General features: G+C 35.9%; 1 protein-coding gene across 1 annotated transcript; it reads left to right on the top strand.

The window, feature by feature from the left end:
• Positions 1–1473: 1473 nt before the first annotated feature.
• Positions 1474–18595, top strand: LOC134471140 (vomeronasal type-2 receptor 116-like). Its single transcript, XM_063229117.1, has 6 exons — positions 1474–1547; positions 6913–7201; positions 7565–8371; positions 14031–14258; positions 14591–14714; positions 17667–18595. Exons 1-6 carry the CDS (start codon positions 1474–1476, stop codon positions 18593–18595), a joined length of 2451 nt encoding a protein of 816 aa, XP_063085187.1.
• Positions 18596–19174: the final 579 nt, after the last annotated feature.

A 19174-nucleotide genomic window follows, 5' to 3' on the forward strand; every position in this document is an offset into this window, starting at 1 on the left:
TTTCTAAGATGTCAACTTGTGATTTCTTAATGTATATTTTTTTCTTGAAATTCTGTATTACTTGTACCCTTTTACTGCTTTGTTTTTTTTTATTTCCTTTTTTCTCTTTAAATAAATAAAAAAAAGAAAAAATATCCAAGAATCAAAGTTAAAGGAAGAAAGGTTTATTTATCTCGCAGTTTGTCAAGGTTTCAGTCCACAATCAGCTAACTCCAAGGCAGGATGTCACACGGTAAATGGGCAACAATTTAGGGCAGTGGAAAACAGCAAAGCCAGCAAGAACCTCTACATCTAGAAACCACGATTGTTGAGTCACTTAGTTAATTTCTAAATTTCTCAAATGTAGCAACTGTTGCAATTATTATATACTTATTAATTTTAATCATGTCTTAAAAGTTTTTGAAATTCTGATGATTTTGCACTTAGAAACTAATTAAGAACAGGAGATCAACATTTTGCAAATTGGAAACTATCCTCTCAAAATTTATAAACTTTAAATTTTTAACTTTATTTTTTGAAAAATCAATAACTCCTTGCATGTTTAACAGATTGTCTGACTGGGTTTGCAAGTGTATAATACAATACTAATAAATATACAATAGCTGAAGTCTAAGTTTACACTGAGGATCATTCCTTGCACTGGTTATTTAAATTTTGACAAATATAAAATGAATTGGACAAATACACCATTAATCATAGTAATATACTTGTTATGAAAGTTCCAGAGTGTCATGGCTGTAAATGCTCTCTACACTTTCCTACTCCTCAAAAATTTGACTGATTATAAATACAGAAGTTATTTTCAGTTTTGCTCCCCTGCTTGAAGATAAGGGAAAAAGAAATTTACCACATGGACGCATGTTCTCATAAAAGCCTAAATACTGGTGGAAGCCAAGATTGTAAGACTACCTTTGGAACACTACAATATAATCAATCATGAAATGAAGACACTTGAAAAAAATTAAGGAGTAAGGAAGTATGAGAAATTAGAAAATTCAGAAATGTGTTATACTTTTGCAGTGGTCTCCATTAACTAACTTGGGATTCTTGGCTGTAGTACAATTATTTGTACCACAAGCAGTGAAGAGCGGGTGTGGCTGTGAGTTTCAGTGTATGGCTGGTACACAGACGACACAGTTCTGCAGAGAAAGTTCTGTGGCTGAAAATCTTAATCATGGGCCTGTCGTATGATACTCGTTAATCTTCCACTTTGTAAAGCACAATACCAGAACACTAACATTAAATACGCTAATGCAAACAAATGGCAAATCTCTAGTGGCACCTACATGACTGACATAATGACTAAGACTTAGGAACAAACCTGCCCAGGAGGAGGGGGTCCCTGGGGTGTTGCTATCACTGGAACTGAATTACATCATGGTGGCTCCAGGTGAAAAAAGTGACACTCAAGGATGCTTTCTGGCTGGTAGTTTTCTCTAGGACACCACACTCAGATATGGAGCCCAAGGGACAATGGTGGCACCCTTCTCCAGGGACATGGGACAGTCACTGGTGACAGGAATTGGGGCATCAGAGTGTCAACCTGAGTCAGAGACATTGTCATGCTGAAGTATAGACACATAATATATTTACATACCTGCCCTGCATTGAATGTTTTCTCTTAACTCAGTCTAAACATTGCACATATGTGTAAGATGTTGCCTTCGATGATTTTCTTCCTTGCCCTGCAACTTCCTATCTTAGTGTGTTTTTTTGACAATGAAGCCTGCCTTCTACGAAGGAGCACCAGTGTGCACAAGGATGGAGATGTGGTGATTGGATGTTTTTTGTCTCTCTATTTCTATGTTTACTATACTGGTATCTTTCATATAAAGCCAACTCGAGAATTCTATTTTGTCCAGTAAGCATCTTTGTTTATTTGTTTTCTTCTGGACACTAGAATAGATAATATGTAAGGATCTTCACATTGATGCATCAATATCCTCTATGCTGTTATCCTGTTCTGCTATGCACATGTGTCCAACAGGCCTGACTATTTATTTTTCTTGTTCTTTTTAAACATATTTTGGAATGAGGAAGAAAATGTTCTTTTTGTTTCTTGTGTTCATAGCAAATTGTTCTGACTCTTGGATCCTGAAAGGGACCCCACTCTCCACCATATTCCATGGTCCATGTCGTTCCTCCTACATAGATGGTACTGCATGATATTAGGTGATGTTCTTCATCACAGCTGAAATCCTTGGATTGAATTGAGGGCTAAGTGGCTTTTGCCAAATATTCCCTAATACAATGAAGGCTTTGCGGATGTTTATCTAACTATGCAAAAAAATCCCGTACACTTTTACAAATTGGCTTCTCATATTTCTCCCCCTTGTGCTTGGAGAAACTATTTCTTCCGAATATTCAGTAACTATTTAAAATACACTTTAGGGGGTAGGGATATAGCTCTGTGGCATAAGTGCCTGACTAGAAACTGTGAGGTCGTGAGTTTGAACCTTGATAAAAAAAAAAAAAACACTTTAGGGTTCCACAAGACTCCTGGGTCCAGAATAAGGCATAAATCATCTGTGAGGCTTTTCCCCACCAATGTGATTCTTCCTCAGTTGGATGCGTGTATATGTGCACTATTCAGGTCTCATGCCGAGCATATAATTGAATGACAGCTGTTACAAGGATCAGAGAATTCTAGAAAATGTCTTGTGCTTTTGTGAGAAAAAAAAGAGATGCCATTGGAACAGTGATAGATTGAGTCTTCTAGAAAGTTTTTATTCCATAGTGTTCCTCTTGCAGCTGTCCTCTTGAAGGATTAAAATTAAAAAAGAAAGATCATCCCTGGAGTGTTACAATCATGTTGTAAAAGCTAAATATTAGGATATTTGGTGCACAACCTGATATGAACAGAAACTCACTGTTAGCCTGGTCATCTCCCAAGAAGTTTCTTTCTTACCTGTCCAGAAGATACAGATGTTTGTTCCACCAGGTGCGTGAGCAGGTCTTCGAGGCTACAGACTCTGTTTCTGGTCATGCAAAGTTAAGCTACTGTCACTTTTGTCTCAACTGGATTTTAATGGCCTTCACTGGTATGAGGATGTTAGGATCTCATCTGTAGAGAGGACACTCTGCCCTGACCTTCCCAATCAGAACCCTGAAAGACAGATGAAGAGAATACTCAGCACTGGAATTGGAATTTCAGGGCTGGAAGTTTCTACAACCTGGTGATGTAACTTTTTCTGTGCTTTCTCTTCTGTGTAATCATGTATGTGTTAACTAACAATTTATTGATCTTTGTTTTATTGTTTTTTTCTTGATGATAGAGGCATTTGTTTGCTGTGACATCAGGTCCCTACATTAGCCAGCTATGACTGTAGTCTTTTTAAGACAACAACCTGAGCAGAGACAGTAGAATAAGGGAAGTGAGCCTTTTCCCTTTGCAAATAGGATCTCTACCTATTTCATACAGCTTGTAACATCCAGAGGTTTGCTGGTATTTTTATTCCTAGACACTTTCCAAATGTTTACAGAGTTTCCAAGACAGGGACTCAGTGTGCAGACTATGCTACCGGCAAACTCCTGGGCTCAAAGATTTCCTCTGCTGAAGCTTCTCTATCAGGTTGCATTATAGGAATTTCATTACACCTTGAAAATGTGTTTTTCTTCAATCTTTTTCTAAAATGTGTGTTATTACTGATATGCTTAATATAGAAGGCTTGACTTTTGTTCTTGCTAGTGAATGTTTCTTGTTAGAAACAGATCATAATATTTGAATGTTTTTACTCAGAGAACTCTGCTAAAAACCAACCAAACCCTATGAAAGGATTAATTACTCATGTCACTTACTGAAAAGATTAAAAAGTATTTTATTTGATCAGGACATAACCTTCAGTAGAAAATCCAATGAAATGTGATTCATTTAGGAAAGTGGATTCTTAAAGGTGGATTGGCTAAAGTGTGTCTAGTGCTAACCGGGAGGATGCAGGCAGGAAATCAGGGAGTGTAGCTAAAGCTGCCTGAGAATTCTAACTATAAAAATCCCAGTAGGATCAGACATCATCTGAGTACAGTGAGGAACTGATCAAATACCAAGCATTATCAGATTTCAAGAGTAGTTCTAGCATATAGGTTCTGTTTCTATTCCTGGGAGGAAAAGATAAGGTCCCACTCGTCTATTCTTCTTTACATTCCCCTCATATGCTCAGAGAATCAGGCAGCTTTTATGCTGTACCACATGCTGTAATCTCTGTCTTTGGTGAAAAAAACATGTGAAATTCTGAGCTTTTATGCTCAGGCTGATATATCTACCAGGAATGAGAGTTTAGGGACATAGAAGATTATTTTGATTCTTGATAAAATCAGAAAGAAAACAACTTTGGAAAAATAAAAATACTCACATATAATCAAGTTACATATTTTATACCAACCATATATTTAAGAATCTAATTTTAATATTTTGCAGAATCATATTGCAAATGCAGTAGTCACAATATTTAATACTCTATTCTTGGCTTTTCTGCACATAAATACATTCAAGGTAGCATCATTCTGTCTCTGTTGATATTTGCATCAACTTTTTGTCCTTATATAACATAATATAATATAAATTCACGCTAATTCTTATACATGCAAAATTTATATACTTTCAAACTATCATGTCAATAATCACACTTTTTTGAATATTCCAAATTTTCCAATTAGTTCCTCTTTTCATTTAAGGAAGATAATAGAAATATGATGTGTAGAGGAATCCTCCCTGATTAAATCTAGAGAATGTTCAAGAGTAAAATGGCTGTATTCCAAATTATCTATTTTATATTGTTGTACACATGTTATCAAACCACATCCTACAACAAAATAATAAGCACTTTCGAACAGCCACTCAAGGAAGCAATATATCCATAACCTTTACACTGGACACTTGTCCTAAGTTGAGGTAAAAGAAATGGCAACATTTTTATACACAGACATACTCTTTATTAACATCTGGATTGATAATATTGTCTGCATTGTCTTAAGTATTTTATTTTATGACTTACCCTTCATCAATTTTTTGTCTTAGGAAAGTTCTTCTAATTAATAAAATAATGTTTTTCATATTAAGGAAAAGGAAATATTCTTGATTAGGTATTTCTAAAATTATTTACTATGCTTTTGTTGTTGTAAATGGTTTTACATAAATCATGCTTAAACAGAAATTGATATGACTTCGTAGGCTGGAAAAAAAACCTCCCAGTTTTCTTTTTCCTATTTGCAATGCATCTCAATCATAATTTTGAAAATACATTTGTGTTGAGATTATTACTCCTACATTTTAATTATTTAGTACTTAAAATGTATTTAACAATTAATGTGTGTACTCAATTTGTTTTCACATTAGTTTATTTTTGCTATCAGTACCATAGTTTAATAGAGAAGTTATAAACAAATCTTGTGATTAAAAATGATAGATGATAAGGAGATAGATACAGAGCAAGTTATATAAACATTATTTTTATGATCTGTTCCATTGATGCAGCTCTTTCTTGACTTGCTTCTTCTCCAAATACCATGCTCCTTTTGTGTTCGGAAACAGTTTCACTACTGTTCAGATTTTGAATATTTTATAGTAGTTGTGTAATATGTGCCATTCATATAAGATATCACATCTTTAAATATTTATTAGTGACAACATTGATAGAAATTTTTAATACTAAAATTTGTGAAGTATTATTTTTAGGGCTCTTATCTCTTTACCATATCTTTAGGGCTTTTAAAGAAGTCTTACTGTAAGTTTTGTTAAAGCTGTTGCTACACTATGTATATCACAAAGGAGTATCATTTACCAGTTTTATATTGTAATTCTTTTTCACTCTCATTTACTTAGATATGTTTGGAGCATTACTAGAATATTTTCTATTTTTTAACTGAATAGTAATTTCCTAATGATATAGAAATGCTGGCTTTTCTCTTCAGTTCTTTTTTTTTTCTACTAACTTGCTGAATATAAATTCCGTGACTTAGAAACTCCAGAGTAATAATAAGAGATTATGATGCTAACAAATAAATTCTGTTTTGGGAACTTTTTCAATGAAAACACTCTTGATATACAGCTTTTAGAAGATTTATTCTACAACAATGAAAGGAGATTGCACTGTGTCAGTAGCAATTTTACAGCTGTATTAACAGAAATCTCTCAGCAGGAGAAGGGTGGATGATTGTGTGATGAACTCCTAAAAGAGCATGAATTTCTATGCCAGTGCTGACTCACTTTTATTCTTTAAGCAAATCTAAGATTTGACTTAAAAGAATTTTAGTTTTATCTTTAATTTTATCTTTAGTTATCACATTCAATTCTCTATATTAATAGGTGCAGTGTAAAATGCCTCTACGTATTATGTTACCTAAACATTACATCAAGCAGATTAATGTATAATCATACTAGTATTTCTTCACATGCATAAGCCTGAATAGCAATTTTGTTTTGCATACACTTAAATAATAATATTAAGGAAATATTTTTACCTAAAATGAAGCTTTTAAGCAGAAATGGGTGCTTGTTAGTCCTGGATACCATATGTTACTCATAAATATAATATTTTGTACATGAAAACTATAAGATTATTTTAAAAATATAACATTTTCAAAAGACCTACATAGGTCAAGTATACAAATTTTAATCTGAATTTATGTAGCATGAACATGTTAACTGCATAACATATATAACATTAATGAAGCAACTCTTCTGGAAATTTTGTAAGGCTACTAAGACCCTTTATGAGAAATTCACCCCCATGATTCATTTAATTACAATTGCCTTCTAAAAGGTAAATCTGCTAATATCACCATGTTCACACTTAAGTTATAAATATATGAACGTGTGGTAAGACAAGCATTCGGGTCATAAATGATACCGTGCTTAATTGGAAGGCAACCATGGAAGGAAACTTTTCCCTAAGGACCTCTGTGTTCTCCTTGCAGGCTTACACCTAGCAACTACCAGAACTACCTGGCTTTCACCTTTGCTGTAGAAGAGATCAACAGGAATCCTCATATTTTACCCAACGTTTCTCTGGGCTATGAGTTCCACAATTTCATTTACAGTCATTGGAGGATGCTAGAGAATTCCTTCCTGTTGGTCACAGGACAGCATGAGATACCTAATTACACATGTAGGAAAGAAAATAAATGTGCAGCAGTATTGACAGAAAATCCATGGGATATGTCAGCTCAGATAGGACCACTACTGAAACTCTACAAATTTCCCCAGGTGAGGGTTTCCGGGACAGGAAATCATGGAAACATATGCAGGGAATTTCAGCTACCAGGAGCATAAAGGTTTAAAAATGACTGCATTTAGTGTCTTTCAAATGGTACAATGCACCAGAGTCTATACATAGAGACTTCATACGTTACACACAACTTCTTTTCCTTATAAAGAAGGAGAAGTATGTTTCCTAGATATCTGAATGATTTACTCATTTTTTTTAAAAAATCTGCTGTGGTAAATATTTAGAAAAAAGGGAGGGACACGTTTTTCTTCTAAAACTAGTACAGCATACTCAATACACTTTAAAAATACTGTTGCTTTCCATCAACACCAGTATATTACCCAATTTTCTCTTTATTTTAGGTTTACTATGGTTTGTTTGATCCTACACTGTCTGAGAGTGGCCAGTATCCTTTGCTCCATCAGGTCGCTCAAAAGGACACGTTTTTGGCCCTTGCCATGGTGTCCTTGATGCTTCATTTCCACTGGACCTGGGTGGGCCTGCTCACCACAGAGGGCCATAAGGGTCTTCAGTTTCTCTCGGATGTGAGAACTGAGATGGACAGGAACAGAGTCTGTGTAGCCTTTGTGAAAATTGTGGCAAGTTCCACTGTGTTATATTTCTCAGCCATGCAGAAACATGATATTCTGACTGCAGATACATCATCAGTCAATGTGGTGGTTATTTACTATGACACTAATAGTATACATGATGTGAGCTACCACATAGTGCAAAACTTAATGACATGGAAAATCTGGGTGACAAACTCACAATGGCAAGCAGACCTGGATGGAAGAAATTTCATACTTGACTCTTTCCATGGGGTTCTTGTTTTTTCACACCACTATGAAGAGATTTCAGGTTTCAAAAATTATGTCCAGGAAGCCACTCCTTTCAAATACCCAGATGACACTTACCTCTTTATGTACTGGTACAAGAATTTTCACTGCTCCTTCTCTGAGTCTGACTGTACATTGGAGAACTGTACACCTAATGCCTCTCTAGCTTGGTTGCCTCCAAATCATTTTGACACAGCCATGAATGACAGGAGCTACAATATATACAATGGTGTGTATGCTGTTGCCCATGCCCTCCATGCAATGCTTTTTGCAGAAGAACAAGGGCCATCAATGAGAAATAGACAAATGAAGATGTTTTCCCCATGGCAGGTAATGTGTCTTCTCTGAATGGCATGCAGTGTCATCAAGGTGCATCTCTCCACTTATTCCATGTGCTTCACCCAACAATTTTAGGACCATTTCTAGAAAATACAAGACATTGTGTATCACACGTATTGCTAAGGAAGTATTTTTGAGTTGACTTGAAATTACTCCCCATCAAGAAGCACTGGCAAGGAGGACGAACAAAAGGCAAGCTAATTGGCTTGATCTAAAGTATGTCGATGCCACATTCATGTAAAGACGTTCTTTGGTTTTCTTAAGGACACCTGGGAAGCCTGTAGATACTTACAAATCTAAATTGGGTTGGTGTGAGGGATTTACCTTAGGAGCATAAGCAACTGCCTAGCAAGTGCAGGGTCTTGAATACCTGCAAAGAAAACAAAAAAATCTTACCAAAACTATATTGGGTTAAACTTGACAATGCATGTAATTAAATTTTATTTAATTCTGCCAACTCTTCACTTAGTGATGAACTCATTTTGTAGGTATACTCCATGGGTCAGACACTGTATAGTCAGATAGAAAATGGAAGTTGTGAGAAATTTTACATTAAAGAGGGTAAAAATAAACATAACAAAACAGAATCAAGAGTATCAGAAGAAAATAATGGAAGTGACACCGATTTCAAAGCAACACAACAGTAGATCTACAGAGGCTACCAAAATGTCACTTGTTTTCTTCTAAATAGTTGTCTCTATCTTCAAACACAATGAATTCATACAAAACAAAATGGTATAAAACTGATCATAACAAAGTAATGAAGGCATACAGCCTTTCAAAACCAGACAATAGGAAAAGCAACAATGGCTGCCATAATGTCTCTTGTTCTCTTCACAATACCTATCCATACCTTCACGTATGTTGAAATTAAACAACACAAAACAAACTAATACCACTCTGAACAAATTATTAATGCATTACTTGATTTCAGAGCATGATGATATGGAATCAGCAATAGACACCAGAATAGTCTCTTTCTTCAAAGCAGCTGCTCATTTCATCATGCATAATATAATCCATTTTTGTAAACTGTTTAGGAGAAGTTCTAGGCATGTACAAGACTATACATGTATACCTATCCTTTTTGTGTTAGAAAACCAAAACAAAACAGATTACTAGAAAAAACAAGAAACTTATCGACTTTATTTATTCTTTCAAAGAACCAACTCTTTGATTCATTGATTCTTTTGATTCTTTGCTTAGTATCTATTGCATTGATTTGTGCTCTGATATTTATAATTTCTTCTCTTCTTTTGGCTTTGTGTGCGACTTGCTCTTTTTTTTCTAGCTGTTTGAGGTGTAGCATCAGGTTATTTATTTGTATTTGTTTTGTTTTCCTGGTGTGGGTAGTCAGTGCAATAAATATTGCTCTGAGAACAGCTTTCATTGCATCCCACAGATTCCAGTAAGTTGTATCACAATTTTCATTTTCTAGTAGGAATTGTTTAATTTCTTCTTCAATTTCCCCTGTGACCCATTGATTATTCACGAGTGTGTTATTCAGTTTCCATGTGTTTCTGGGATTTTTGCAGTATCTTTTATCATTAATTTCTAACTTTATAGCGCTATGGTTTGATAACATGCAAGGCTTAATTTCAACTCTTTTGCATTTATTTAAATATGTTCTGTGAGCTAATATATAATCTATTTTAGATAATGACCCATGTACTGCTGAGAAGAATGTGTATTCTGAAGTTGTTGGATGGAACACTCTGTATATCTCTATCAAGTCCACTTGTTCACATGTGTGATTCAGTTCTGTTATTTCTTTGCTAATTTTCTGTCTGGTTGATCTGTCCTTTGGTGTCAATGGTGTGTTAAGGTCTCCTGTTACAATTGTGTTACTGATAATTTGATTTTTCATTTCTGTTTATACTTGTTTTATATAACAGGGTGCTCTGGAATTTGGTGCATACGTATTTCAGATAGTTATCCCTTCCTGTTGAAGTTTTCCCCTAATGAGTATGTAGTGACCTTCTTTGTCTCTTCCTATCATTATTGGTTTAAAGTTCACATTGTCTGAAAACAGAATGGCTACTCATGCTTTTTTGGGGGGTTCCTGTTGCATGAAGTATTGTTTTCAATCCTTTAATTTTCAGTCTGTGAGTATCCTTCTTGGTTAGATGGATTTCTTGTAGACAGCATATAGTTGGATTTTGTTTCTTGATCCATTCTGCCATGCCTTTTCTTTTAATTGATGCATTGACACCATTTACATTAATGGTTATAACTGTTATATGCTGCTTTATTTTTGTCATGTTATCTTTCTGCTGTTGCATCTTTATATTTCTGTTCTGTTTAATTATCTGCTTTCCTAAGGGTACCTAAATTGTCTTTCAATATTTTTTGCAGGATTGACTTGGTGATCATGAAGTTCTTCAGCTGTTCTTTGTCATGGAAGTATCTTATGTCTCCATCGATTTTGAAAGATAGTTTTTCAGGGTACATCATTCTAGTTTGGAAATCATTTTCCTTTAGGATCTGGAATACTTCATGCTCTTCTTGACTTTATTGTTTGTGCTGAGAAATCTGCTGTGATTCTGATAGGTTTTCCTTTATAAGTGATCTGTTTTTCTCTCTGACAGCTTTTGATATTCTATTCTTTTGTTCAATTTCTGGGATGTGATTATTATATGTCTGGCTGTAGTTTTATTTTGGTTATGGTTATTTGGAGTTCTATATGCTTCATTGATCCTGATATCAGTTTCCAATCTCATGTTTGGGAATTTTCAGCTATTACTTCTCTAAATATCCTCTTGACATCCTTTATGTCATCCTCTTCTTTTCATTAATCCTTATCAATCATATGTTGTTTTTCTTTGCATCATCTTGCAGTTATTGAATTGTGATTTCCTGATTTCTTGTTATTTTTAAAAGATCTTTCCTTTCCTCTTCACTGGCTGCAATCTTGTCTTCACGGTCTGAAATTCTATCTTCACTTTCATTGAGGCAGTTTTTATAACTTTCGATGGAGTTTTTGATTTCCTGTATATCTCTTTGCATCTGCTTTATATATTGTTTGTTTCTTATATTGTTCATCCATGGATTCTATCTTTTCGTTTATCTCCTCAAATTTTTTAACTGTGTCTTCTTTAGATATGTTCAGCATCTCCTTCATTTCTTTTATCATTTCTTCTTTTACCTGAGAGATTATTTCTATTTTGATTTCCTTTAAGTCTTCCCAGAGTTACTTCTTTATTTCAGTTAGTATTATTTCAGGTATTTCAGGTATGTAGCATATATTTTCTTCTATGTACATTGCTCCTAGGCATTCTTGGGATGGGCTGACTGTTTGAGGCTGCATTTTGGTCTTTCGTTTTGTCATTTTCCTATATTTTTGAGCTTCAAGTGTTGTTCCAAGTGAGGTAGAGAGCTCAGCCGGGCTGGGACAGAATTCCCTGCCCCCTCCTTACTCACTGATATGGACAGGAAGCTGGATCCTGGGCCCCAGGCAAAGAAAACAGTTCACTAGCCTAGGGCGGGGTTCCCTGCCTCTGCTGGACTTACTCAACCAGCAGGAAGCTGGAGCCTGGCCCCCAGGCAAAGAAGAGAGTTCCACGCCTCCACTGGACTTGTTTGATCCACAGGAAGCTGGATCCTGGGCCCTAGGCAAAGAAAACAGTTTGCCAAACTAGGGCGGGGATCCCTGCCTCCCCTGGTCTTACTGGACCAACCTTTTCCATCCATTTTGAAGGACAATTTTTCAGGGTACATCAATCTGGGTTGGAAGTCATTTTCTTTTAGGATCTGAAATACTTCAATCCATGCTCTTCGTGACTTCATTGTTTGTGTTGAGAAGTATGCTGTGATTCTGATAGGCTTTTTTTTATAGGTGATCTGCTTCTTCTACAAGCTTTTAATACTCAATTCTTATGTTGGATTTCTGGGATGTTGATTATTGTAATTCTGGGTGTATTTTTATTTTGCTTATGGCTATTTGAAGTTCTATATGCTTTGCTTAACTGTATCTCAGTTTCCTTTCTCTTGTTTGGGAAATTTTCAGGTATTACTTCTGTAAATAGCCTCAGTATCATTTGTTTTGTCACCTTTTTCATTTATACCTATCAATCTTCTGTCGTTTTTCTTTGAATCATCTTGCAGTTGTTGAATTGTTATTTTCTGGTTCCTTGTTATTTTTAAAAGATCTTTCCTTTCCTGTTTACTAGCTGCAGTCTTGTCTTTATGGTATATCTTCATTTTCATTGAGGCAGTGTTGCCAACCTTTATTCAAGCTTTCCAGTATACCTCTTTGAGTCTGTATCACGCATTCTGTTTGTTTTTAATATTGTTCATCCAAGATTTCCATCTTTTTGCATTGTTCCTCTATTTTTTAACTGTGTCTTTCTTACATGTATGATTAAGCATTTCTTTCATTATACTTATCATTTCTTCTTTTGCCAGGTGATTATCTCTGATCTGAGTTCTTTTGTAGTTTCCAATTTTTCTTTACTTTAGTTCCTATCATTTCAGAAGTTTCAGGTATGTGACTTACTTTTTCTTCTGTGTTCATGTCTCCTAGGCTTGCTTGGGATGGGCTGAAGGTTTTAAATTGCATTTTTCTCTGTCATTTTTTCATTTTCCTATGTTACCTTAGGGAAGCTGATGGCAAGGTCTCAGTTGTTCTTGGGTTGAGAATATCTATTCCTATTGGAGGGAGTTTCCCTGGTTGAGTGGAAGTCTTTAGATAGACTTAATCAAGGGGCTCCCAGCTGCTTGGTGTCACCAGGTGTGGCCTGTTAACAGTCTCAGAGTGATGTGCCAAAACTTTGCTGTGTAATGGAAATCACTACATGCCCTTTTGACTAGCAAGGTGGAGCACAGGTGGCTGGGGGCCACTCAGGTGTTGCTGAATGGAGCCAAACAGGCCTGGAGGCACCTTCCAGTGCATCCTTCGTGATGAGGAGTGCTCAGTAAGGTGTTGCCAGTCTCAGAGCAACAAGCTAAAGCTTCCCAATGGACTGGAAATTTCTGCACACATTTTCAACTCATGACATGGAGTATAGGTGGCTGCAGGCCACTCAGGGGCACTGGACTGGGCCACTTATGCCTTGAGAGAATTTTGAGTGCATCCTCTGGCTATGTGGGACACTGTTCAGGGTTTTATCCATGTGTCAAAGCTTCTCTGTTGGATGGAAATTGCTGCACACACAATTGTCTCATGCAAAGTGCTGCTGGCTAGTCGGGGGTCATTTGGGCCTGCAGGCCCAAATAGACCTGCAGGGACATTCCAGGGTGTCCTCTGGTGATGCAGGACTCTGGGTGGAGCCTTACACATCTCAGAGCAAGGTGCCAACGCTTCACCATGGAATGGAATTTTCTGGGCACACTTTGAGACAATGAGGCTGAATGCAGGCTGCAAGTTGTGAAATTTAGAAGCTTCAGTTTCACAGTTAATGTTTTTCCCTAACGCAACTGTACATCTTATTTAAATTGGAATGCAAAAAATTGTTTTTCTGAAATAGGCTGGTGTTTCCTGATTATGGTTACATTTTAGTCCTTCAAATATTCACCTGTTCCAATTTAATTAATACCATTGTTTAAACTGTTTTATGTAAATGAAATTAGTGACACTTAGGATCTTCCTTGCATTCCTGTTTTCATTTGTATCTTGAAGCCCTGTTAACATAGGATGTTGTGTGTTTTTTAGCTGAATCCATTTTTGAAGAACATCCAATTTTCAAATTCTGCTGGAGACCAAGTGAATTTGAATGACAGAAGGAAACTGGATTCAGAGTATGACATTCTCAATTTTTGGAATTTTCCAGAAGGCCTTAGACTTAATGTTAAAGTGGGAACATTTTCTTCCCATGCTCCACATGGTCAAAAAATGACTTTATTTGAAGATTTGATAGAGTGGTCCACAGGAGTTACAGAGGTATGTTGTACCTAATCACGATGCACTTTCTTAAGCACAAGTGAGTTAAATCTCTCAAAGATGTTGTGATTCCCATTGTCATCATGCAATAATCATCTGTGGACATTGAATAATTAAATTTTAAATTTTAAAAATAATTGTTTATATGTTTTCTAGTGTGTGGGAAATGAGTGCATTTACTTTATTTTTGTAAGTATAAGTTTCATTGTATGTGATAAAATTTGCATGGGTATTCAATAGTTTTGTTTATGTAGCTATGAAAATAAATTTTTTCTGGAACTTCTGAAGTAAGTAAAATTCTAAGAAATTACCACTATACATTCTTGCCTTAGATTCCCCTCTCAGTATGCAGTCAGAGTTGCAGTCCTGGATTTAGAAAAAGCCCTCAGGAGGGAAAGGCTGCCTGCTGTTTTGATTGCACCCCTTGTGCAGACAATGAGATCGCCAATGAAACAGGTAGGCGCATGTCCTGTGGACACATACTCAATCCACTTTACACTCACTCTACCCCTTCAGGAAATGGAAAATAAATCTCATAGAGGACACTGATGACATAGAAGACACTGATTCTTCCTTCACTTATCAAATTATTTGTTTTATTCAGTGCTATTACTTGATTGGAAAACATTTTCTCTTTTGAAATTCACTCTAATTCATTTGCTTTTTATTACATTCTTATTAATCTTTTTTCCATTACTGGTTATTCAACGAAAATGTACTCTATCACTTTTCCATATCCCCAGATATTCTTATTTGATATTATGTGATAGAGTATCACAAATTTGCCTCAGGCTGCCACAAAAATTTGAAAGCCCTGTCTGACTTCACTAATTCTCTGGAATAACACTTATATACTGCTACATCTGGCTAAATTGTTTTATTTAATTTTTGTTATAAAAATTAGGCAGATCAATTTGTTTTGGGATATTTTACAATTACAATTTTAGAAGGATTAAATGACAATTTTCAGTATCAACTCTCAACTCTGCACATGTTTAACAGAAAAATCATCTACTCTTGATGCTTTCAATACAGGCAGAGTACCCCACTGCATAGAAAATGCTAGAGATGCAGTCACAGATTTGAGAATATAAAACTAAACAAGCAGAATGTGCCTCTTGACAGCTAGGTAATCTACAAATACAAGCATACATTCATGACTACTAGGATCGCAAATAATTTTTAGGAATAAAGCCTACATGACTGCCTACTTCAAAGTAAACCTAGGTAAAAGTGTTGAATGGGTCTTTTTAATCCAGAGAGTAACAATCACAAATCCCTCTGGTCCAACTTTATAACATAGGGGGAACTGAGGACAAGGAACACAGGAAGACTGTAGTGCATGATGAGTTAAGAGTCAAACAGTGGATCAGTTGGTGGCTACCTAGAGCAGGATGATGGTTTAGAGATTTTAACAATGTCCTAAGTTGTGACTCATTGAAAAAGGTGTCAAGGACGTGTGTTTTTTCAGTCCTGTACACTATTTTGTAAATACCAAAGGAAGGGTTCTGAACATAACAGTAGTAGAGGAATGAGGAAAATGATAGAGAATAAAGGACATGAAAAGTGGAAGAAATGTCTGAACTTGCTTTAGTAAGTGTCCAAAGTGTTCTTATCATGAGTGACCTGCTCCTCATCACCAAACACCTCATTTGGAGTACAATGTGAGGAGAGGCTTGGATAAAACACACCATATTTGTATCAAATAGAAGTGTGATTTAGTATAAAGCATCAGTAAATACTTAAGAGATATAGAAAGTAATAAGAAAAGCTAATCCTAAATTCAAATACTAACAAGTAGAGGCTTTGTGGGCCTGCCTTGATCAACAGTTAAGACATATTTTTTAGGTCAGCAGCACAAGATTGTTGAACAATTTGTAGACGAAAAACATGCTCATTTGAATTCATCAAAACAGTCCTTTTCCAACTTCTGGACTGCAGTTGTATCAACTACATATAGTGGTCAAAGATGAAATTCTTTTTAAAGCAACACACTTCAAGGTTGGAGCCACTATACATTTGAAAGCAGTTTAGATTTTGATGCCCAGGTTTCAAAAAATATTTATCCCAAACTTCAGTTTATTCTAACACTAACTCATGGTAAACAGGATGGTAATTCTTCAAACTATAATTTTAAAATAACAGAAATGGACAATTAAGATCACTTCATCAAAAATCTTCACTCAAATATTGATCAAAGAGCTTGAAAAAATGTCTTCAATTAACAGAGGTTTGAGCACTTTGTACTTCTACTCATGTTAGAAACATCAAGAACATTACTTACCAATTAAGAAATAGGAGAAAAGTCTCTAGCTATTGCTCAAAAATGTGTTATGTTATCCCTTAGCACACTTTACAATTTGTGGTCCATTAGCAAGAATGAGATAAGAACTTTCTGGGTCTAGTCTGCCAGCCATGATGCTCTACATCATGATTAATGCAGTGAAGAAAAATAACAGAAAATATATATTAGAAATGGAGAAACATGATAATGAGATTTTGTAGAGATATTAGTTAACTGTAAAATTTGTGTCAGTGAATAAAATTATGCTGAAATTCCTAGTTATTCAACACAAGACTATTACAAAAAAGAAACCTTTTCCACACCTTGATCATGAAGTATTCATATGTAAAATCTTGAAAAATGATTTTTCACCACTTCAAAATCACTAAATATGTAGTACATAAGCTGTAATGGTTTAGCAAGATACCCATATCAAACCATTGAAACACCCTTTTGAAAATAAAAATTTAAAAGTGATTGTAGCAAACACATAGATGGAAAGGGTCAACAATGAAACAAGTCACGTTTAATATATTTCCTCATATGTATTTCCCTGGAACACAGTAAATTATGTTGGCTTTCTAATACGAGATTGTTAATTGAATATCTGGGGTAGCATTTATAAAGATTTGAGTTAGATCAAATAAGGGAAGTAAGTAATAAAGGTTGATCCTTTATTACTTGTACAAAGAGGGTTTTATGGTTATGTCACATTATAAAGGATAGTAAACAACAAATAGGATTACCTGGGAATTATTCTCTATATACCATCCTTTAATTTTGTGCTTGTAATACAACGGAAGCATGAGGTGTGGTGATACATGCTTGGTATCCAGGTTTCTGACAGGCTGAGGCTAAAGGATTTTCAGTCAGAGCATACAATTCACAACATAAGGACTTAAGGAAATTTTCTTCTCAAAATACTAAAATTTAAAAGGATTAGAAATATACCTCATGGCAGTTTCTGAGTTCAGTCCCACATTGTGAAAAAGAAAGAGAAAGAAAAGACAAAACAAGAAAAATATCAAAAAGCCACCATTTACTTCAAGTCCACCGAGTTCCTGGGGATGGGACTGTAAAATAGATACGAAACCAAGACAAGTGACAATTTTAATTTTCTCTAGATATGGAACAGTGTGTAAAGTGTCTAGGTCATCAATATGCCAACACTCAAAGAAACCAATGCTTGCATAAAATTGTGACCTTTCTGGCTTATGAAGATCCTTTGGGAAAAGCTCTGGCTGGCACTGCCCTGAGTCTCACTGCCCTCACAGCTGCTGTCCTTGGGCTCTTTGTGAAGCACCAAGACACTGCCATTGTCAAGGCCAACAACAGGACTCTCAGCTACATCCTGCTCATCTCTCTCCTCTCTTGTTTCCTTTGTTCCTTGCTCTTCATTGGCCAACCCAACACAGCCACCTGCATCCTCCAGCAGACCACATTTGGACTTGCATTCACTGTGGCTGTTTCCACGGTCTTGGCCAAAACCATTACCGTGGTGCTTGCATTTAAAATCACTGCTCCAGGCAAGAGGATGAGGCAGTTTGTGGTATCAGGGACACCAAATTCCATCATCCCTATCTGTTCCCTGATCCAACTCACTCTCTGTGCAGTCTGGATGGGGACAAATCCACCCTACATTGACACAGATGCACACTCTGAGCATGGCCACATCATCATTGTGTGTAACAAGGGCTCCCTCACTGCCTTCTACTGTGTCCTGGGATACCTGGGCTCCCTGGCCCTGCTCAGCTTCACAGTGGCTTTTCTGGCCAGGAACCTGCCTGACACCTTCAATGAGGCCAAGTTCCTGACGTTCAGCATGCTGGTGTTCTGCAGTGTGTGGGTCACCTTCCTCCCCATGTACCACAGCAGCAAGGGGAAGGTGATGGTGGCCATGGAGGTCTTTTCCATCTTGGCCTCTGCTGCAGGTCTGCTGGGCTGTATCTTTGTCCCTAAGTGTTACATTATTTTGTTAAGGCCAGAGAGAAATTCTCTAACTGGGATCAGGAATAATATACTTTCTGTGAGAAAGGAGCCTTCTTATCATTAAATAACTTGGCTTTCAATTATAATCTGTGGTCTTGAAATCAAAACTGGACCATGTGTAAAGTCAGAAAATATAATCTATTATATGGGACTTAGATCCTTAGTAGAAACTGTAGTCCTCAACTCTTTCAAACGAATTTTATTTCAAATATTTTATTTTAAGGTATATCCTGTCTTCTATGTGCTGATTATAGTACATTTTAGTAGTTGTGTGCATATTTGTCTTCTTTCACTGCCATTTTTCCAATTAGTTGCATTACTTTTAAGTATCCTGTCTTACATAGCTTTTAAGATTCTACAATTGACTGGTTAATTCAAGTATAAACATTGTTGATTCTATGGTGCCTATGTATTGAATTTGTAAACTACTTTGAGAAAAATCTTGCAGATATGCAGTAGAATGTTTTCAACTTCCACATTTGCATTTCCTTGTACCCTATATTCTTGACTGTGAGGTAGACATGTGTATAATGTACATTTGGAATTATATAGAGAGAGATAGTTTATAAAATAAGCTTTCTTTTCATTTTATATCCAAGTATTTTAAAGAATGCTTGGATAATGTGACAAGAAATGATTTATC

The sequence above is a fragment of the Cavia porcellus genome, unplaced genomic scaffold (assembly GCF_034190915.1).
Source record: "Cavia porcellus strain 051 isolate PalLab524CR breed Dunkin Hartley unplaced genomic scaffold, mCavPor4.1 scaffold_17, whole genome shotgun sequence".
Taxonomy (NCBI): Eukaryota; Metazoa; Chordata; class Mammalia; order Rodentia; family Caviidae; genus Cavia; species Cavia porcellus.